Source organism: Corvus kubaryi, unplaced genomic scaffold, assembly GCF_017639235.1.
Source record: "Corvus kubaryi isolate FWS band 111438036 unplaced genomic scaffold, C.kubaryi_AGA036_p1.0 124, whole genome shotgun sequence".
NCBI lineage: Eukaryota > Metazoa > Chordata > Aves > Passeriformes > Corvidae > Corvus > Corvus kubaryi.
In genome coordinates this window covers 2016499-2040227 of record NW_024580659.1, presented here as the reverse complement: position 1 = coordinate 2040227, position 23729 = coordinate 2016499, and the positions used below count along the sequence as shown (strand labels likewise).

Sequence of the window (23729 nt, the reverse complement as noted above, 5' to 3'; positions counted from 1 at the left end):
CATGGCATTGCTGCCCTGAGGGATGTGAGGGGAGAGATGTGAGGGGGGACTGTGAAGGGGGGAGCCATGAGGGAGAAACCGTGAGGGGGAACTGTGAGGGGAGAGCCGTGAGCGGGAAACCGTGAGGGGAGACCCGCCACCCTGTGCCATGCCGCCACCCTGTGCCATGCCGCCACCCTGAGGTGCCACTGTAGGCAACACAAATTCGGGTGAAATCTCCAAGTTTCTGTGCTGCCTCTTTGATCAGTTCCTCCTCAGCTCCCTCCTGGTGAGGGCGTGGTGTGAAGAAATTACACTGACACTGAGACCGTCATCAGGGTGTTTGAGTTTGCATTTGACAGACAAAATCATCGCTGGTAGTGCCAAAGCACCCATGGAATTAATCTGAGCCCTAACTGAAATGAGTCACCACAGTGTGCCAAGCTGAGTCCAACAACCTTTTTTTATTAAACCATTACAGCAAACATTGTCCAATACAGAGAAAGCAAGCATGTAATAAAAATGAACATGGAAATTTTACTCTTTGATATGAGTATATTTCCTACTTAAGGACTTACAGTGGAAATTAACTCCTTGAGTCTACAGTGACTTTAGTGTAAGGAACAGAAATTTTGAAAAATGTTACAACAATCATTTGGGTGAGACACGTCCAGCTCCACTGTCAGCCAAAGACGCTCTTGGCTGGCTCGTCCTTTGGTTTCTCAAAGACTGTTTCACCTCCTGTCCGAGCCCGGCTGAATATGGAAGGTGCTGCACAGCCCATTTGTTCTTGGAAAAGAAAACCAGGAGAGACAATCAGTGAAGTACCACCCAAATTTGGGGAGTAAAACTAGTGCTGCTGAAATACTCAAATACACATTTCATAAATACTTCATCTGTCCATCAGATGAGCAGCAGGCTGCTGTTCCAGAGGTGACTCTTTCACTTGAAAAAGGCAATTAAGTCATTGTTTTACTCTGCTTAATTGTTTCCAGTCAAGGAGACTTACCACACTGCCTCATCACTTGGTAGGTTTTGGATTTAATTTCCTGGTTTTTGGTGAGGTTTCCTCTGGCTCCTTTGAGGTCTTCTTCCTTCACTGGAGGACGCTTCTTTTTCACAGGGGCTGGCTAAGAATACATATCAGTATTTTGTGTTTGAAGCACAGGGAACAAAGCTGCCTCAACCCAAAGGCTATAATGTACAAGTTGCTAACACAACTTTTTCACCTATTTCAGTTCTGAGATTACACTCAGCTACTTCGGATCTTCACATAATCACAATTTCACTGCCCTTCCCAAAATCTGTTATCATTCTTACTGTTCTGAAATTGTCTTATTGTACAGCCTTTGAAAGAACAACGGACTACTTAATTTAATGAAGAATTATTTTATTCTTAGATTTTCTTTGTTCAGCCCTGCCTGCTCATTCTGCAGGTAATTCAAGGATATGTCCAATATTTGGAAAGAAAAAATCACTTCATTACTAAGTTGGACTTGTGCCTCCATCTACTTACTACTTCTTTGGGAAACTGGTCAGAGAGATTCCGAATCCGGACTTGCTTTAGTTGGAATAAACACTTGACCCATAGTTATCAATCTTAAATTTAAGAAACAAAAGTATCTGAGCACTCAACAGGGCTCTCTACTGAACACATCTGAAGCACTGGACTTGGAACCCAAAGAAGGAGAAGGAAATCTAATACAGAAACAGATGCATCATCAGGTGGTGCACTGCAACAGCCAAGTACTAATCTGTTTACAGTTTATCCCACTACAAGGAAATAGGGATAACATTGCTTCATATTAGCCTATCCCTATCTTTAAATTAGCACTCCACAGTCAGACACAACCTCAGTCTGCAGCAGCCAACATCACAAGCATTCCCCCTTCAGTTTATTATTTCATGGTCAGATTTCCAATGTCCCACCAGGCAGCCCTCATGGCAAGATGCAGGGCACAGGGGTATGATTAGGAAGAACAGAAGATTCCCACACTCCAACTCCAACAAAATGGATTTGCACACTGAAACATCAACAAGAAACTTCTCTGACCATCACTACATACACAGGGCTTCTGATATTTGGGTTCTGGCAGTGGCGGAGCCCACTCAGGCACTTCAGGCTAAAAACAGATGTGGAGGGAATCAAATCCCTTAAGGTCTACAAATGGCTGGAGCAGCAAGTCCCAGGGAGCTTGCAGAGACAGCACATGCATGGCTGGCTCTTAGTCGGGTGGGCTGGCTCCACTGCAGCCTTTGGCATGTTTTCTGTCCGCTGCAAACTCCTGGGAACGCTCAGAATAGCTCACTGTCAGTCCCACTTGCATGTATTGTGGGAAAAAACCATTTACAAGATCTCCGGGGAAAACACTCATGAGTAGCAAAAGCAAGCAAAGGGAAACGGTGGCAGCAAACCCTTCAAAATTCACAACAGCTTGTGCATGGTTGTTCAGCTGGTGAACCAATTGTCCCCACAGCCAGGGTGTCACCTGTCCTTCTGTAACGACAACTGGCATGTGATGGGAACAGTCCCTCATACCCATGGCATGCTCCACAGGCAACCAACCCAGAAAGGGAAAAAGCCCCTTGCTTTATTAACAGAAATATGAAATCTGCATATAATCTCTGCCCATTATTGGCAACAGACAGTAACTGTGAGGCTTCTTCCCACTGGGACAAGGGAATTCTTGGGGACAGGGTGAGGAAAGGTGGTACTTGGAGATGCACAAAGTTATAGCCAGGCTGAGCAGAGCTCTTGAATGTCACCCAGTCATTTTAAAATAAACCATCTCATGCTTTGATCACAGGAGGATTTTCCAGCAGGCCAGTTGCTGTGGATTAGCTGGCCCCAGCTGAAGAGCAAAGCTGGTGCACAGAGAGGTTATGGTGAGCCCTGGCCAGCAGCTGCCACTGTTGCAGCCCCACCACTGCTAAGTGCTCCCAGATTTGTGAGCAGGGTTTGCCAGGAGCCATTCCCAGCTGGCACAGGCATGCAGCCTGTGCTTTATCTCCTCCTGTCGCAAGTCAAAAAGTGCTACTTTACAAGACTTATGACTGGGTTTTAAGTCCTGTTTTCCTTGGAGTAAAGAAAATCAGCTGAACTGAGTTAGACTGTGTGGCTGAAGAACTGTGCTCTCCTACTCTGCCTGTGCTCCTATTCTCCAGCCCACCCATCCCATAAAACCCTCATGCTGAAGAGAGCTCTGCCAGGCACATGCAGCTTGTATTGCAAATATAACATTTATCTGAAACTTCAACATTTCTGAGCTAATTTTAAGAGCACATTGAAGCACTGATTATTGGGGCACACGTTAATTATAAAATTATCATAAAAGTATTCATTTTATACAAAATGTCAGTCTCAAATATCCTAACAGTTATAATTTTCAGTCACACTCTTTTCTCCTGCATGTTAATACATTAAGCTTTACACAGTGACATTTCAGAACAGCCACCTCTTTCCAAAACAGAATTTCAAAATCACTGTCTGAGAAAGTGTGATGGAAAGGCAGAGATTCCTCCTTCTGTGAAACATCCCAAAGCAGAGCAGGGGAAATGATTTTTCCCTCTCTACACAAATAAAAATATTTAAGGTAAACCAGAACATTTTAAAGCTAAATTTATTAACTATGTAGAGGGCAGCTGCTTTCCTTCTTCACCAAATAACCTTTCCTAAGAATGTACTTGTTAAAATATTTTAATCACACAAGTCACAGAGCAGAAAAGCTGAATTCACTGGTTAACGAGAGGAACTCGCTAATAAGCTTTTCCAAGCAAAGCATCCAAACCAGTACCAGGTTTGCCAGGCGCTGCTCCGAGGGCAGGCAGCGCACAGATGTCCCCGTACCTGTGACATAACTGCGGTGCTCCCTCGCTGAAATCCCTCCCAGGTCGTTCCCGGCTTTGACTAAATCCAGCCCGTGAGCTCTGCGAGCGCCTGTTGTTTTCCTGGACTTATATAGAGCATCTGAGTGAAGTCATGAGCCGGGTCATCTTCCCAAAGCAGCGCCCGGAATGATTCAGGTTGAGGGACGCTGTTGTTGTCGGGAGGTTTATTCCTGGCGATGACTCGGGCGTGCAGCATTCACCGGGCTGGGCTGATGGGGGCAGGCAGCTGCGGCAGCGGGACGCGGGGAAGCCTGCTCCCTAGAAAAACGCTTCCCGGGGAGTCCGCTGGGGTTCTATTTATAACTTTAAAAGGCAAAATGTTGTTATGGACACAAAATTGACTCTGAATCCTCTAGGGGGAGGGAGGGGAAAAAAAGGGTGGGCATTTGTTGCCCAGCATAACAAAATATGTGTTTTCTAAAGATGATATAAACCTAATGTCCAATGCAAAACAGCGCCCTGGATCACTTTTGCACAGGGATCTTTAACAGGAAAGTATTGAGACTCTTTTGGAGAGTCAATAAAGTAGGGTATGGTTTTACCGTTACAACTCTATCACTGATCATGCTCTGATGCTGGCTCTTACACAACTGAGACAGTAAGATCACTTTCTACTTCCAGCACTATTAGCAAGTTTAACCATTTCACCCACATCTGTATAGGAACAACTTACTCAGACACAGATAAACTCGGTGTTCCCCACTGCACATGCTGACAGTAGTAAAACCTTTCCTACAACTTTTAATATTTGTTCTCGAAAGAATTTTTTAATTAAGTAAAGCCCCACCACCTCTGAGCATGAATTCAATTTTTCATGACTAGGAGAAGGTTAGGTGGAAGATTGTTTCCCTTTTGTTTTTTTACATTAAATCTTTACATCATGCAAAAAAATCAGCTTCTGTAACTGCACTCAACACCTACAAAGAACCAAGACACCAGCCAGGTGGGTTAATGTGAGAAGGGCAGCCATGGCAGACCTCCAAACACCTTCCAGAGATAACGACAGTTGCGGTGGTAGAAATCTGCCCTGGCCTTTCCTCAAGCTCTGCCAGTGCTTTTAGGGTACAGAGAACCACAAGAGGTCCCAAAAAATCTGTTTTTTCACTATGAAAACATGGCATCAAACCACAGTTCTAGCGCCGTGTGAGCAGGGCTGTGAGATCTGTCGGCTGTGAACTATGCCCCAGGCCTCCCAGTGCCCAATCTGCCTTTAGGCTGAACTCTTTCCAGGCCTGAAATCTTCTCCTTTATTGGGGGAATTATTTGTAGGCTAAGAAGCAGTTTGGCTGTTATGTCCTTAGCCATTCCTTAGGCTGATTTTCTATTTTAAACCCATGGCTTAGTAACCAGAAGAAGTGTTTCTGCAGAGCACCAATGCCCTTAGTAGGCCAACAAAACAGAAAACACTGACTTTTGAAAAAAGACAGATTTTTTTTCTATTGTACAAAGTAACACTTCTCTAAGATGTTTCTCTACAGTCCCACAAGCATCACTATTCTGACTACCTATTATGACAGGAAAATAGCATCCTGCATGTTTAAAGCAAATATTTAGAATTCAAGACACTGAACTATTATTTTCCCTTCGGCTTTCAAAATTGCTTCAGTTAATTGGTACTGCATATTCCTCACTCAAAAGCAACAGAGTTGTGCTTTCATAGCAATTTAATCTATACAAACAAAATCATTACACAAACAAAATCAAACCACTCAAACCGTGTTTGCCATTTGGGGCAGGTGAAGTGCTCAGAGAGGCAGGCAGCACATCCTAAGGTTTCTAAAACACCCCAAAGCCTGGACAGCTCTATTCTCTTCAATTACACATTTCCTAAACAGGCACAACCATTTCCTTGCACAGATTATGGGCTATTTTTCCTCACAAAGAACCCAGCCTTAATCTACAGTTACTTACATTTTAGAGTAGAAATCCTGTTCACCTGGTTGAGGTCCTGACATCTGTTAAACGGGATGTGAATGACAATGGAACAAGATGGCTCATTTATCCAATAGTGGCCATTAAAACCACAAGTTTTAATCTTTCCACAATAGGAATTGTGGAAAACTCCTTTGCTGAGGAATGGTTCCAACTAAAATATGATGATGACCATAGAGAATTTAGTGAATGTACACACGGCTGCCACTGTGGTCTCCAAATCTCAGGGGAGATTTGACTTTTCCTCCAGGAAAGTGCTAACAACCCCTCAGGGGACTGACACTTGGTAGAGCGAAGATTATACTCTGAATTCCCTGTAAGGATGCAGTGGGTATGGGGCTACTTGGATGTGGTAGGTGGAAAGTATGAAAATAGCAGGCAAATGTTACCCAGGAGTTACAAAGACAGGATTGCTTCGATACTGTGCAGCTCCAGCCCTGAAAAAAACCTTCCTCAGGGAATGGATCTGAGAGGAGCCTACAAGGATTCTTAAACTTGTAAACAAAATTCGCAACTTCAGAACAGTGGCTCTTCCTGATCAAATGGGACTTGCCATTAAGGTAGATGAATGTGCTGAAATTAAAATCAGCGTAACTGCGCACAATGAGAGCTGAAGTTAAACTCAAGTACCAGAACCTGCTTCCCACAAGAGCACACTAAAAACACTGAAACACAGGCATTTTGAAACAGAACAAGTATAAAACAAGTGTACAAATCTGTAATAAGTCAAACTTTATTGTAAACCATTATACAACGTACATCAGATACCCTTAAAAGTTTAAGGTAACACCACTGATTAAACAATATGGTCCAAACAGGGCAGCAGAATACAGCTGTTGGTTTTGCTCACATTGGCTATACTCTGAATTTACTTACAAACAAACCCCACATTCAGTTTGAGACGGATACCTATGCAAGACAAAAACACCTACAAAAGAGTCCCTTTTTTAAAGATACTGCAGTTTTACTTTGTAAAACCATAGTAGTCATTTTCAGTAATTGAACTGGAAACTTCACCTAAAAAAGTTTGCACGCCTATGCTGTAGATGTGCTCTGCCTTGATGTGGCTGAATTTATTCGCTTTCACTACTGGTTTCTCCTGTAAAAAGCACAGCAAAGTTGCAAACACGGGTTAGTCAAGCACAGTGGCAGAGATTCCTTGTGATGCTCAGCTCTGAGCAGAGCGGGAGAGCCCAGGTCCCCCTCCCCAGGCTCGGCAGGAATCAGAGCAGACACCTGCCAGAGGGGATCACTTTGCATTGCTCTAATTTGCAACTCAGTTTCTGAGTTTTCCCTGAAGAAAAGCTGTATAGTACATTTTAGTTAGCAACATTAACAGACAGCATTCACCTACTTAAAGTAAGACAAGGGGACCTGAACATATTGAAGCCAGAACTTGGAAACCACATATTAGACAACACCAGTGTTTTAAGTTTATGCAGATGTGTCACAGGTCAGATACTAGGAACAGTTAATACATTTAGGTTGACCACTCGTGGTAAATTCCATCTCCACCAATATTTCTGTGTCTCTTCTCTAAGTTACAATCCCTTTCTCTTACTTTGGCATACCATATACCTTATATATGCCATACCTTTGGCATAGCTTATTTTCATTAAACAGAATCCTACTTCCTAAGCACAGCCTGAATTAAACCTTTGCTATGAGTTGTCCTGAAGTACATTTGCCAGGCAGAAATCTGAGTGACAATTTGAGGATAATGCAAACATGATGTTGCAGTATCACTGCTGGATCAACTCTTTATGAAAAGTGCATTTCAGACTGTACTGCCAATACATTTCAGTGAGTGGTAAGACACAGTGAAGCACTAGGCACACACTCCCTTCTCACATATGCAAGCCAGTCAGACAAAAGCACGTGTCCTACTCATATTTATTGCAAGAATTCCAATTTTTACCTTACAGAGAGGAAAACTGCCAATCTTACATTTTCCATCTCTTTCACAATGATAACAAAGAATGTACCAAAAAACCCCCCATATTTTGTTATTTAGCTAAAATTCTGAATAAAATTATTGTCTTAGTAGAGAAAGTAATTTTTTTCCCCTCTGAAGGTTGCTCCTCCTGTTACTACTGTTGGTATTTAAAACACTTCTGTGTCTTTGGCTCATAGTGCTTTACTACATCATCTTGCTAGGCATATCAAGACCTCACATCAAGTGACATTTAAGCACTTAAGACATGAAAAATTAGGCATTCAGAATCTTTTCTATAATCATATTCAAGAAACTGCTCCATAGCACTTTATACCGCTTTGTACTTGGTCAAAAAGCTTGAGGTCTGCTCAAAACAAATATTTTTACATGATTAAGGCCATAATTTTATACTGACACTTCACAGACTAAACATGAGACTAGGATAATTTTGATAATTGAAGTAACTGGAGGAGGAAAAAGGAAGATAAGATGCAAGCTTGTACAGTTAAATTTGTGTGCGCTGCTCGGTTATCTCAGCTGGCAAGGACAGCCATGGCTCTGCACTGGGACACAGCACATGGTCAGGAGCTTGAGTTCACTATCTGAAATAGAACAAATCCTATGCTAAAAAAATAAATGCTGACATTTGTGACAAGAGCCAGTCCTAGCTCTTAAACCCCTTTGGAAAAGTGAGCTGTATGAGACTATTCTGTTGATGAGTTCCTTGAAGTACTGTGCTTTTGGAGATCTGCGCCCACCCAGTGGTCAACAGTCAAGAGAAGATGACTCACACAATCAATAAAAAAACCCCAATCCCCCCAAACCAGAGACAACACTGATTAGGGACCTTTCCCCATCCCCACCCCCCCATGTCAAAAGAACTCAGGTAAGCTTCCACTGTCATTAGTTTCTAGATTTAGTCTAAAGGAAACACTAGTACTTTAACTTATTGCAGTTCTTACATTTCAGTGCACAGTAACAAAGGTCAGTGGCTCAACTAAAACCTCGGGTTTGGGAAATGTCCCTTTGAGCCAGCTGGACACTCCAAGGTGTCAGAGCATCGTGTCCCCTCAGCAGCCACTGGGAAAAGGGATGCTGGAATAGTGAAAGTAAGCACGTGAGCGCACAGTTCAGTATTTACTAAGGCCCAGTTAAGTGGTCTGGATAATAAATCACATTAAGACCTAGTAAATCTATAAAAAAATGTAAAAAATCTTAAAAAGTTCTGAGCAGTTTTCCAATGAAACTGGTTTAAGGCTTGGAATTTTTCTGGTGTCCAGATACTACAACAGATTTGCATTTAAGGTCTGTTGTCACCTCTTTGACACATCGCCTTGTCCTGCACAAGGTTTAACTAAGCAAGGAAAGCTGTCAGAAACAATAATTTAAAAAATATGCAAAGCAAAAGGATGTCACTGAAAACACATCTGCTAGGTTTCAGATCACCACATGTTCTCAATTATCAGAAGAGACACTGAAAATCCCAGAAATGCTGTGGTAACAACTGCACTGTACCCCTTGGGGTTGTTCTTTTACTACTGAAAGATAATGAGACTTTATGGAAATGGAATAGGAGAAATTTTTTTGTAGTCGCCATTAAGCACATTAAGTAGAAGACTGCTTTTTCAACAAAAAACAAGGGACAGAATTGTATTTGCAATATTGTAGCACAACTGCTTCAATCAGATCACAGTCCTGTACTGCAGGCCCTAAAATAGGAAAAGTATCAGAAATGTTCCGTATCTTTTGGGTCACTTGAGAGGTATGCACAAGAGACTTGGAGAAACAGAAATAATTAGAGTCATCCATAGATACTCATTTCACAAATAACTTAACACAATGGATTTTTGTTATACACTAAAGTGCACATTTGTCAAATATGCAAACACCACCTCCTACTGAAAAAGGTATTTTCAAATTATATGGTCAAGAGCACACATAGGACTGCATTTTTTAGTGATATTTGGTGACTTCAGCGGTGACAGAGAGCTTTTCCCTTTGCAATCCCTTTGTCTTAAATCAGGACACAAGGATAAATAAGATTTTCACTACAAATCTTTTGACCTGTTCTGCACAAAAAAGGGAACTGCACCCTTTTCTCTGACAAAGAGAATCTTTAAATACAACTGTATGAAAATATAACTTAAATATAAAATAGTCAAATAGATTTGAGAAGACTTGGAAAAAAATCTTTGTTCCACCTATTAGTTCCATAGGTACCCAGTAGCAAGTAAACATTTGTACTTAAAAAAATAACGTTAAGTTACAGCTCGTAACCATACACTATTCTGCTCTAGGAATTATGCTGCAAAAGCCAGTTTTAGTAATAAAACACACTCCTTTAACTTAGTCAGCTCTGATGCCTTTTTGAGAACTCCTTACACTGTCCCATCAGTAACCCAAAAGTGAAAGATTCTTTATTTGTTCTCTCTGATCTTCTCTGACACCTCCCACGCGAATCTCCTTAGTGACTTGTCCCTTTTCCGCACATGATGAGGAGACATTCTTGCATAATTGGTCAGTGTGTTTGTGGTGCAACTGAACTGGAAGTCTTCCAACCGCTTTGCCTTCTGTTGGTAGACCTTGCTTGTAAGTCAGTTTGTATGAAAAGGAAGATGCAATTGCAACATTAAACCCCACTGACAGAAGTTTTTGCCATGAAACCTGCAAGCCCACAGGCCAAGGAATGTGTCATACAGGCAGACCAAAGCGATGCTTCTTCTTCTTGATGGGCTTTAAGTTGGTCAGTCTGCGCAGGTCCTCCTCGGCGTCCGACTCCTCCATCTCATCATCTGCTGAAATAAGGATCTAAAAACAAATTACAGCTTCTGAGCACATGGAGCAGTCACACTCCTCCTTCTTTCTACTTTTAAACTTTTACTTTTTTTTAATGCTTGCAAAGCACCTTATTATTTGCTCAGGAAAGAGTTCAGAGAACGCAATCCGGATTTACCGCCACACTATCAAATATCATTGCACGTCCTATCAGGAACCTCCAGTAAATTTTGAGGCAGGATGGATGCATATTAATCTCACTACAGCCACTGACTCTGAACCTAAAGAGTGATGCCTGCACCTCCAGAACAGTGGAGGCAGCTTGAGAGGTCTTTATTTAAGCTCTTGATCAACACTGGTAACAATGCAGTCACATTACCTGGCAAACCACATATAAACAGCATTGTTTATCACACAGGAAAGTTACATTAACTTACTAAAGCTAAACCAACTCACCTCCAAAGAAATCACCCATCCTTCAGCTGAACTAAAACCTGCTCACTTAATGTAATTTAGAAGAACATTATGCTAAGGCAACTATGTAAATAATTCTTGAGAATCAGGTCAGTTGCCTCCACCAGCTCCCTCTCACTTAAAGTTATTAACCTCTCTTTGAATTAGAATTGTCTATTAGTTTTGTACTTCCTGTGAGGTTTTATTTAGAAGCTCTTGCAACAGAGCTCACCTGTGATATTTACATATATTATTGTGTCTTCCTGCCCATCTGGAAGGAAATTAATTGCCAGAGTGGTACAACAATGACATTTTCCTTAACTGGTTCTCAACTGCAAATGCTGGGAACTACTGCTAGAGGTACACGCTCAGAAAATCAAACCTAAGTTGACAGTGCTACAAAGAAATCAATATCAAGAGGGATGAATTGTATTGATATTGCATTAATTACAATAATTAACTCTACATACTTCTGACTCTGACTCCTCATGTGATGCTGCTCTCCTGTATCGCACTTTACTTCCATTTCTTGAATCTTGTCCTGCTTCCTTTTCTTCAAGTTTAGCTTTTGTCTTCCCTTTCTTCATAAGAAAATTATCTACTACCCAGAACATTAATGCCTGTTAAAGAGAAAGGGAAAATGACAGTTCAGCTTTCTTCAGAGTAGAAGAAACATCCAAATACTGACCAAATGAACTTGACAGTAATTCTGATTTGGCCAAAATCTAAATCTTGTATAGGCACAGCGTGACATGGCTTGTTACACCTTGCAGGAGTGCTCTAGAACCCAGCTACTTTAGTCCTTTGTGGAAGAGATGAAAATAAGAAAAGCAGTGACTATTCACAGTGATGATATATTAACTCTTCATGTAGCAATGCTTTACTAGCACTTATTACATGCAAGGACACCCACTATCTCTGGCTCTAATTCCTAAATCCCAGATTGCTGAAAGAGTATACTTTGGGAAGGATGACTGCACACTTGCCCTTTTGCTCTGCTCCACCACAGGCTAGCCCCTAATAGCTATGGTCAGACACAGGATACTTCACAGGATGTCTGTCCTTAGACCAACTGCTTCCTAAAGCAAATTTCACTGTAATTTTATAATCTCTATGTCAGTATTTCAGTACTACAGTCAATCTACTGAAGTCATCAGGCCAAAGAGGACTATGAGGCATTCCTGCTGCTCTCCTGAGCCTGGTTCTTTAGCTCCATATGGATTTCAGCTTTGTAAAATCTACATATCCAGACATTTTACCCATTGTTTAACAGGCCTTAAATTAACTTAAGCACCAAGGTACACTGTGTTTTAAGGACTAATGTTAATTAATGAACACATGGCAGAAGGACATCCAAGTAAACATCTCATGGAAGTGAGTTGTACTAACGTTAACAAAGAAGGGAACTATCAGCATGACGATTGCCAGCTCCAGCTGGGGGTTCTCTATGGGATTCAATAAAGCCACCTGTGAAAAGAAAAGGATCAAGTTCAGCTCATGGCAGTATGAGCACACAACTGGGTTAGGCAGGGCAATGTTCACTTACAAGCTAATGTGACAGAAATAACGCGGATGAACCAAAAAAGGGCAGCTTGGAGAAAAGCAAAGTATTTAGGACAACTTATAAATTATCACAGATAAGTAAGTGGGGCTGACAAGAAACTTATCTCTGTCATTTTTGTTTATAGAAGTCTGAGGAGCTGAGTTAGAATCATCTTGAACATTTTAGAGCTGCTCCCAAGGAACATGTTGTAGATTCCATCTTTAGGAAATTTAAACAGAGCAGAGTTTTGCAAAATATACAGTAAGAAGAAGAGAGTTCCCAAAGTAGTCCAGAGCATACAATAGAGCTAACTGGTTTTAATGGGCTGCAACAGCACCACTTTGAATATTTGGCTGCACAGAGTCCATCAAAATAAAGATTTATCCAGTCAGCATCAGTGGATTCACTAATCCACTGCAAATTTCTAAAAGTCTACAGTTAAGATCTATCAACAAGGTAAGTAAGGCAAAGAAAATTCTTTAAAATACTACAAGAATACAAAATAGCGTAGGCAAGAATTAAAGAGTTAAAAAAAAAGAAACAACCACTTAGTAGTTTCAAGGGCACTTTAGACAAGGAGATAGAATAAAATTTTAGATATTTCAGTTTACAAAAAACCCCTCAAAATACGGTATGATATTCCTGGCAATGGATAAAGGCCTCATTAGCAGCATTCCAATTAAACTGTAAGAACATACCACTGCCAGAGTTAATTGGCAATGACTGTAGACAATTATGATGCTTGAGCCAAACCAATAAATGCTACTGGAAGCCTTTACAGCTTCCACCTAAAATTCACTTGTCTGCAAAATGCTGTAAAAACACAAACCTCTTTCCACTGAGGTATAAGCAGCACTATGATGATGATGGTTTTCTCAAATGTCATAATCATTATGTACAGAGCACACTGGCCCACCCAAGCACTGCACTGCAGCGGGTCACCTGCAAGAAGGAAGAAAGGTTCGATGTATGCATAGGTTTGATTTTACTTCATAGTAAACATCTTATAAAAGCAGTATTAGAAGAGGCAGCAGGGCAGCTAAATCCTCTAGAAGTGCCTTCTCCAATTTCTTTAGTGCCACTCCTTCCCCTCCCTCACCCCAGCTTTCAGAAAGTATCAGAAGCTGAATCTAACAGGACTTTGTCCCATTCAGCAACACCTGTGATATGCTCACACTGTTCCACATAATCTGATGAAAGCATGACAGATAAAGTTTCATTGTGTTTCTCATCATATTGTTAATTTTGAGCCTCTATCATGACATATTAAGTGTCTTAAAAGGGAAAATTTGAGGGAAACAAGGCTGGGGAAATGAAAGGGAATAGACATTGCCCTTCAGTGTAAGTAGATCTATGATTTCCACCATTGTACCCAGGCTACCTTAAACTTATTTTTCCTCTCTACAAAACTGAAGCAACAGGTGCAAGAGCTGCTATAAAAAATTTACTGAACAAAAAATTAGGATTATATTTTAGTTCCAATGTGAAAGGGTTTGAAATTCTGCTGCACCTCGAGGACAGAGTGAGGACCTGAGTGCATGAAGTTATCTGCCAGGACAGAAAGAAGACCACAAATATTTGAACAGGAAAGCTTATGCACACTATTAGACTCTTTGAAAGAAGGCAGAGAAAGAAAAAGAAGACAAAAAGGGGGGAAAAAGAGCACTGATAAGCCTAACAAGCTTTACAGGTGAGTTTGAAGCTGCACTTCACTGGAAAACAAAATCAAGGTATGGAGGGGGTGTAGCAGCCTCGGCAATCTCTTCAAAGGCAGCTCCAAACTCTTAGCTTGCAGATGAATAATGGGCAATGGAAAATCAGATGCCTTTATGTGTCTGTAATGCATAATGGACAGTTGCTGCTTTCTTTTCTGGAACACTTCTGAAAGGCTTTCAGTATTAATATTCGGTAATAGTCTGAGACTTAGTGTTTGCTCCTGAAGTGCTACACAGAGAAACTGATAAATCAGACTGGAGTTCAAAACAACAAATACTTCCTAAGCGAGCTTTATAGGATATGTTTGTGATCAACACTCAGCAGTCCGAGAGGAAAGTGATTAAAATGCTCAAGCTTTACAATTATATACTGCAATTTACAGCTCCTCTTGTAAAAACCCAAAAAGTTAGAAATTTGAAAGGGAAAAACATCAGTAAGTCAAAGTCGAGCAACTGTGATTCTTCTGAAGATACAAGGCCTGAATTAGATTTGAGAATTAAATTTTAGCAATTAATTTCTATACTCTATTACAGTATCCTGCAGTGGTAGGGAGAAGAGAGATCCAACAGGCAGGAACTGTGCAGCAAGATTGATTTATTTAATTATTTTACAAACTCTTTATAAACTTCTTTCTTCATAGTCTAATTGGTCAAAGGATCAGCCACCCCTTGGGGGTGATTGGCTAGAATCCCAAAACATCCATTGTCAAAATATTTTTCTACTGTACCATAAACAAAGCTCTGCAAGGTCGCAGGTGTTCATAGCTTATAGAACTCTGCTAATATCTTCTGTGAGAGAGAAAAGTATCTCACGGGACTGGAAAGAAGCAAGAGAAATTCTTGCTAGCTGTATTTTTGTATCCACAATACTCCACATTTTTATTATAGCATCCTCTAGCTTTCCTCATTAAATAGCAAATACTAAAAAAAAATTTAGATTTAGCTACAGCCTTACCATTGAAACTAAGTTTATTCAAATCTCCTTTCCAATCTTTATTTAGTTTGTAAAAGCAAAGACAGTGAAAACAATTCTGCATCTATTGCAACTCTCAGGAGATTCTATACATCCAAAAACTGTGAAACTCTGTACTAAGAGTGTTGTGCACTCTCACCAATGAATGTTTTGTTCCATAATGTTTTTGTGGGGAGTGGTGTTGCTTTCTTTGGGTTTTTTTTGGTTTTTTTTTTTGGTACATGACTGAAATTAGAAGTTGCGTATATTAAATTCTACTTGAGGATTTTTGTGTGCCCTACTGCACCTACAAAATTATTTCTCAGCTGTAATTACAAGTGGGGATAACAGGGATGCTGCCTACTATTACGAAGTCCTTTGACAGTGTCCCAATAGTATCCTTGAAGAAAAGCTTGGAAGGCACAGACTGGGTGGATGAAGATACAGTTCTGCTATGAAGGAAAAAAGGTGTCACAGGGAGAGTGGTTAAACCTACTGGAGTAGGTTGTTCAGATAAAGGAGTTCTTAAATCTCAAACCATGGATAAATTAAAAACTGACTGGACCATGCCCTGAACAACCCATTTCAGCTTTGAAGTTAATCCTGCTTTGAGCCAGAGGTTGGATTATATGACCTCTGGAGATCCTTTCTAACCAATTTTTTCTATGGTTTTATAAGTAATGAAATTCAAGTTAATAACATTACCACACCCAGAAAGGTGCTCCAATGAGTATTTGGGACATTTGTACATTCAGAGGTTTGGTACACAAACTCAAAATTTTAACTTAATGTTGAAGCCAAAAAACTCTAATTTAATTTCTAAAGTCTCTTACAGTAATCTCTTGAATTCTGATTTTTACCTGTCATGTACAGAATAATCCAGGAAATTAATGGAAATCTTGCTACTGCAAGAAAAGCAAATAAAGAAAGAAACTAAAAAATTATGAATCCTCTGCAGTGACAACTGTAGCAGCATTTTTGGAAAATGCTGGGCAATGCCAAACCAGATACTTGTGTCTGCCACTGCCATCAGCTGCTTTGTGGAAGTATGTTTAGAGACAGTTCTTGAACCAAATACCTGTTATTCCTCTGTCCTGTAACTTTCTTCTGTTCTTCAAATCCTGAAATTTTTTCTTAAGAAAATGCCAACTCATAGAACTACTCCAAAATAAATTTTAAATAGTTTTGAAGTCAGTGCTATCTACCCCACATGGGTATAAGTAAGTTGTTCTGCAAGTGGCAAATGAAGAGCTGGAGGGAAAAGATGCATCAAATACAATTTCTGAGCTCTGCCACGGAGAGGCAAAGCCAAGCAAAAAGGCCACACCACAATTCAGTTGCCAAAAGAGTTTATAAGCACCAGGAGGGATTTATCACCTGTTTTCTACTCGCAGCAGCTAAAGTAGCTCAAGACAAGAAGGGAAGGAGAACGCAGGAAACATTCTTTTCAGTACAGATCATGACTACTTTTCTCCTCTTTACACACTCCAATATATTAACTGATTCTGCACTTCTATTAAAATCCAACTGCAGATGTAATGAATCTGAAAATACAAAACCAGAGATATGAAGACAAATCCAATAAAATTAAAAATTCTGATGTAAAAAAGCCCTCAAGGGAGCGTCATGCTCCTTTGTTCATAAATCAGACTGCAGTGCTGTTTTGCTGTACAAACAGCTACCATTTATAAATGCTGATATTTTGATACCCATTCCTTCCTTGAGGCATTTATGCTTAAAAACTAACCTCCATATAAAGAAGAGGCTTTTCAAACCAGCAGGACACTGCTATTTTTGTGACAGCTTCAAGTAATGAATCACCAGGGATCAAGTAATAGAGCTAAGAAGGGAAATGAGCTCACAGTGAGAACTAACTTGAGACAAATGATTATTTAGGCTCTAGAAACACAAACATCACTCAATCACAAGAAGAGACTTGTCTGGGGCTGGAAGGAAGGCTCCTGTTTGTTTTCCCACACTTACAAACAAACTGAAATCACACTGATCTCCAAGCTGAGGACTTGATTTTATTACTCCAGATAAAATGCACCAAGACTCTGATACTTTTCAGTGAGCCATGGGGTGGAGAAGAGAGGAGACCTTATTGCAGCATTCCAGTACCTGAAGGGGCTCCAAGAATGCTAGAGAGGGATTTTGGAAAAGGCCACGGAGTAAGAGGACAAGGGGGGATGGCTGCCCAATGCCAGAGGACAGGGTTAGATGGGATATTAGGAAGGAATTCTTGGCTGTGAGGTTGGCAGGACACTGGCACAGGGTGCCCAGAGAAGCTGTGGCTGCCCCATCCCTGGAAGTGTCCAAGGCCAGGCTGGATGAGGCTCGGAGCATCCTGGGATAGTGGAAGGTGTCCCTGCCCATGGCAGGGAGTGGAACGAGATGGTCTTTGAGTTCTCTTCCAAACTGTTCTGTAATTCTGTACTAAACATCCACATTTAACTTCAAAATACCAAGTTCTAAACACACTTGCAACCCCACAGAACTGCATTTTAGTGCCCTCTTCTACCCTACTTGCTTTATTTTAAATAATCTTATGAAAAATAAGGGTGTTCTTTGGGTCAAACTGAAAAATTTTAAATAAACTGGTAATATGAGGGTTTTCACTCCAGAAACAACAGGGACACTTAACAGAAGATGACAGCAAATGATCCAGTGCAACTTGTCCTTTTAGATGGAATTTCTCACTGAGGGCCTAACCTTACTGCACAGCCAAAACCAATAACTTTCCATCTGCTCTCTAATTCTCCTTATATCAGAAGCCTCTTCCACATGATTAATGGAAACACAGATTTGCAATATGCTTTAAAATAGTCCCTACAATAGCTCGATTAAAAACCTAACACACTAAGGGCAGGACAGCACATTAATAAAGATGCAGAAAAGAAAGTTAGTGACTAATAAAATGATCTGATATTAGAAAGAACAACTAAGTAAAGAGGATTTCTGTAATTTCATACATCACTTATATACACACACACACAGGAGAATACTCAATAAACAGGTTCAGGTGTTTTAGATGTCCTAATTCAAAGTGACAATACTGGAGCAGCCACAGACCACCTCCACAGCAGAACACAGGTCCATTTGTTGATTTTAAGAGCTTAATTACTGCAGTCAGAAATGCCTCATTACTAAAATAAAACTGGGTTAATTTCGAAAGTCAGGAAGAAATAGTTAAATTGCAGGAGAGTGAATGTACTCCCCACATCTCCCCATTCACCCAGACTGCTTATTATCAAAAGAACATTAAAATGGGAAAGGACAACAGATTACACACACAAAAAAAAATCAAAATGTTATTAAGAAGAAATAAAATCTAAGATCTGACATGATTACAAGTACCTACCTATAACTGTAATAGATGCAACAATTTTTTTCTCTAAATGGAAACTCAAGTTTTACATGGGCTGAAAGCTGCTCAAACATCTTTAAATGGCTTCAAGCCAAACCAACAATCAGAAAATAAGGCTCTGGGCAAGAGGTCTCACCTCTTTCCTTGCCCCTTCACCTTCCCTGGGCATTGGTGCTTACCTAATCCCTTAGAGACACAAGTCTGGGGACTAATCTGGAGGAACTATTTACTTTTTTTACATCTAGTGAATTTTTGATGGTTTAGCTCTCTTGGCCAGTTCCCTGAAGAGTCAGATATGCACCAGTCCAAGGAAAAGAGTGGAAATACTGGACTGTGGCATGTGAGATAAAAGCAGATAAACTGCATTGTGGCAGTGCTGATTTCAACAGCTTAAGTGGCCGTAAACTGCACCCTAAAAGATACACATTAAATCTATATAAATCCAACATGCCCTAATGGTATAGGCGGTTATTTCTCCTAAGCTGCTTGTCATCATCTCTAAACCTCTGACATTAAAGCAAATAGCAATTAATGCTACTTGATTGCAAAGTTCTCAAGCTTTTAAAGTGCTCCAGTTTCACAAGGCCTTTATTTACTCTTAGTTCTGTCAGCTACTTAGGATTATTAAAACCAAAGAAATCTACAAAACCAAAATCCTACCAATAATAATTATAAAACTGCTGTGAAAGCTCTTAATTTATTAGGCAAACATTTTTAACTTTAGTAAACTTTCCCCCCTGCCAAACCATTGGAGTTTTTTCTCTCTGATTAAGAGCCACAGTTCACTTGCAAAGCAACATCTCCTCCCATTCCTATCTCAAGGAGCTTCAAATGTGATTTTTAGCATGTATACAAAACTTTGATTTTCAGCAACCTGAGAATAACAGACTGAACGAAATTAAATGTTGATGGTGAGTATGTGTGATACTCAACTGCAGCTGCAAATCCACAACCTCTGCACATCAGTGGACTTCTGTGTAATGTAATAGAAGATAAAATTCTGCAACTTCACCTGAAAGTGATTTCACGGTCTGTCCCTCACACATTTTCCACCAAGGATACAAGCCCTACATGCACAAGCTCCAATGATCATTACTTGAGGAGCAGCACAGGCCATCTTACCATTCCTTTCACTGAAGGGATGTGGCTGCTTAAAGAGGGCTGGCAGAATTCTTGGTCTGTATCTTCAGACAATGGCATGTGGTTCAGTGAAAGCTTTAATAGAAAATGACCTTCCAGCAATCATTTTTTCAGAAGTGTTTCAGAGTAAATTTATCATATTGGTATTTTTTCCAGGAGATTAGCCAATATCATAATTTGTTGAATCACTCCTTAAAAAAATAAATATTCAAGCAGTTGCTCCAAACTCAGTAAATGCTCAGAACTTGTTGAGCTTTCTAAGACAGAAGGTGCATGCTTAGATATAGAACTTAAAAGAACCCTCATGACAAGTGAAATATTAAAATGATTGTGAAATGATTTTAGGATGAGTTAACCAATTGCTGAAGTACTCTGAGATTCTACTCTGAGAATCATTTCAGTGCCAGAACAGAAACATTTACCATATTCCCCGAAGCGAAGGGACTCCCACTGCTGCCATTCCACAATGCTGCTGACAGCACGGATCCCGATGTAGATTAGCAGCATTCCTAATGTGGCATCCAACAAGAAATTGATAAGGTACCTGAAAGGAAAAATAGAAAAGAAAACAAGGAGTCAGGGTCCATTTTCTGCAGGCTCAGGGTATTTTAACACCATGATAGATAAAAGATCTGCAAATATGTTGAGAAGCCAGAGTATTGAGAACAATCATTTACCTACTTCTGTAATTACAGATAGCCTGAAATTTAAATAGTTTTAGAAGCCTCAATATTTTATTTCTGTCTTTAAAGATTCCACAACTTTCTAAAAATAGTTATTTTCTAATAATTGTCCACCAAATCTGAGTTTTAATTAACTTCGCATTAGCCAAACATTAAAATCAAGGCTGAGTGTTTGCAGAGGAAGCTCGGCAATTCCGAGCCTGCACGAGTCCCACAGAGGCCACAAGAGGCTGCTGTAAGCCCGCAGCAGGAAGGCAGCAGCAGGAGCAGGGAAAACAGAGGTGCCAGCATCTATTCCACATCCAGTGGGCACACCAGGGATGCCCGAGATTCCCAAACACTCGGGGCTCACCCTGGGATGTGTCCTTAACCTGCCCACCTGTACCTGGCACAAACAGGACCTGCTGTGCTGCTGCCAGGCAAGTCTGGATCCGCTTTCAAACTTAAGAAATATTTTTCCTAACGTAGGCTTTGGTTAATACTATGTGGTTTTTTTTCTGCCATCAAGAATCTGCACCCTTGTCTGAGAAATTATGCAGCTCCACACTGTAATTTCTGTTATGCTGAGAACACTGAATAACCTCACTCTCTTACTTGTTCTGTGTCATGTTACACTTAAAAGTGGAATTTGAAAATAAAAATATGTAGACTGCAGAAGAGAATGCACATGTCAGTAAACCCTTTATTTTGAAAATACAACATGAAGGTATTTTTAGTTTTAAAATACCATAATACACTACTGTGCTACAGTTTTAAACACTGACAATTTTTGGCATGCTTTTGTTACCTTACTTGAATATATACTTTGACTTATAAAAATGGAATGAAAGTAATTTGCACCTGCCAGTTTTTAAACCTATCAGGAAATTCTTAAATCTATGAGCAAGGAAAATCCTACAATGATGCCTGGAATTATTGAAACTGTAATAATTATAATTCAAACTTTACAGTTAATGTGCTAAAATAAATACATTTTGCCTAGCAAAATGCTTTGTGGTGGGAAGAGAAAAGCAGTGCTCTCCTTATACATTTATACCACGCAGGAGCACAAAAGGAACCAAAGGGGAATAAGAGATATAGAAAAGAGGCTTGTGCAGCAACACAAGCATGTTCCTTGAGCTGTGTGTCTCTTTTGTTTACCAAAGAACGACAAGTGAGCAGATGCCATTGAAAGGAACTGGATTGGTTCTAAAAGGCAAATTACTGGGCTTTTAAAAGTAATTTCACAGCTTCCATTACCAGCAATGTGTAAGCTACTTTGAGCATGAGCCTTATCAAGAACAAACCCAAGCAATTACCATTTGCTTCAGGAGCTCCTGTAAAGAGCCTGTTGGGGTCTTAGTCATAAAATCTTCAGGTTTAATACACTACAGAGAAATGCTTGTCTATTTAGTCACACTGCTCCAAGCATGACATTGCAGAATTAATTTCTGTACTAACTGCCTGGCTACCAAGCAAGATTCCCCATTTTTAACAAAACGAAAATAATACTGCAGCAGCCAATGTAGGTTTTAGAAGAAAATACAAACACAAATGATTTTTGCTAAATAACCCTGAAAGCAACCTCACTTTGTATTAGAGCCTTGCTTTACTACAGTGAACACAACTGGATGTTCATTTCCTTTGGTCCCAGCACCTTCAGTAAACAAACCTGAACTGCAATGTGCATCCCAAGTCCTTATTCATTCGCTGTAGAGGGACAAGTAGAAAGGCTTTGCCCTTGGTTTAAAATATCTACACACAGGGCAGACTCCTGCCAGCCATGAACTTGAAGAGGAGAATTCTTAAACCTCAAGGTTTTTAAAGTGGCTGATTTTTACCATGAAAACTGTATTCTGAGCTCTATCTTGCCTTACCATCCACATACACCATCAAACTCAGCTACAGAACTTCCATAAAGACCAGTTATTCCAAAATTAAACACTTACAGTGAACAAGGGTCTTCTTCTGTAAGGTCTGATAAGTAGACATTTGCAAAGTGGATGAACAACATCCCTATGGCTTGCTTGGAAGTATCTAAAAACCTGTGTAGAGTAAAAACAGTTCTTAAGACCCACAAACAACACAGCCAGACATTGCAAATTTATGTTAATTAAAACTCCATCTCTGCTATTAATTTTTTTTCTCCAAATGAGAACACCAGAATGATAAAAGTATCATGGTATTTAGCTTTTATTTAACAATGTTCCATTTTAAATTCTGCTGCTATTTCTTCTAACAATAACCCAAATCATTATTAACTTGAAACCTACCACTGTAAACATAAAGTCTACGGATATCCTCTTGGTGTCATACGCATTATCCAAGAGCTAATCCTGACTAACTCTAGCTAAGTCTTTAATAACTTCCTGGAAACAATGAGTATCCCAGTCCTGATAGGTATTTTGGACCTTTTATGTTTATGCATTTTTAGCAAGCTTATGGCACAGACAAAAATAAAATCCTCATCATGTGCTTGTGGGCGAACAACTTAATAGTGACTAATGAGTCCTTTATCTACAGTATTTCACTTAAAAGCCAGCATATTTTTCACCTGAAAGCATGAAGTGGTTTCACTGAATTTTATCTATAGTGCAGAGCCCAGAACACACTGCAAAAGAATTCCAACCTTGACAGTATTATCTCCAAAGCAGATGATAAAGTCAGAGAGAAAACAGTTTGTTACTCAAAGGGAAAATATAAACCCCCACTTAGACAGTGATTCAGTGTTGACTCCAGCTCTTACCATTCTTTTATCATCATCCTTTACACAAAACCAAAACTTTCAGTGGATGTTTCATTAAATGTAAATCAGAAGAATACTAACAAGAGTATTCTGCAGGCAGGAGTGTATTCTATGTATTATACAGAAAAACAACCATTTTGCCTGTTGTTTCCACATCTAAAAAGATCTAAACACCCCAACAGATCCAAATGACATTTTATGCCTGAATTCATCTACCCTCCCTGATAACTGTCTTGAACTTCAATCTCTTCATTCACTGCATGACACAGAAAGCAGTGTTGGAGATGAGGCAGGAAGCCAGTGAGTTACTTATCTAATCAGTACACCATGCTATAAATAGCAATACTTGAGTCCCGGAACAAGATTCTTTGCTTAAAAATTAAGGGCTATCAATGCACTTGTTAGAATTTCAGGCTGAGGTAGACTGTAGTACACAAAGTTTTTGTACTTATTTTTTCAGTAAGATAAAGGTCAGTGTTAGCTTTGAGAAGCAGCATTGTATGAGAGGAATTTATATCACTGAAGTCTTGAACAAGTGGAATGGCAGCCTAACACACCAGTCTCAAAACTGGTGCATCTTATGTTGGCATTGCTTCAATCCAGTAACTCTTAAAATGTAATAAACACAAATACACTTTTTA

At 39.9% G+C, this 23729-nt stretch overlaps 1 protein-coding gene across 1 annotated transcript in view; it reads right to left on the bottom strand.

The window, feature by feature from the left end:
• Positions 1-424: 424 nt before the first annotated feature.
• The window catches only part of LOC121660151 (store-operated calcium entry regulator STIMATE-like), a 39878-nt gene continuing 16573 nt past the window's right edge, over positions 425-23729 (bottom strand). The window contains 8 exon segments of the mRNA XM_042019228.1: positions 425-768; positions 989-1109; positions 10400-10543; positions 11434-11583; positions 12353-12430; positions 13336-13448; positions 20103-20224; positions 22292-22387. Coding sequence (XP_041875162.1) covers positions 662-768; positions 989-1109; positions 10400-10543; positions 11434-11583; positions 12353-12430; positions 13336-13448; positions 20103-20224; positions 22292-22387 — 931 coding nt within the window. The 3' untranslated portion in view covers positions 425-661.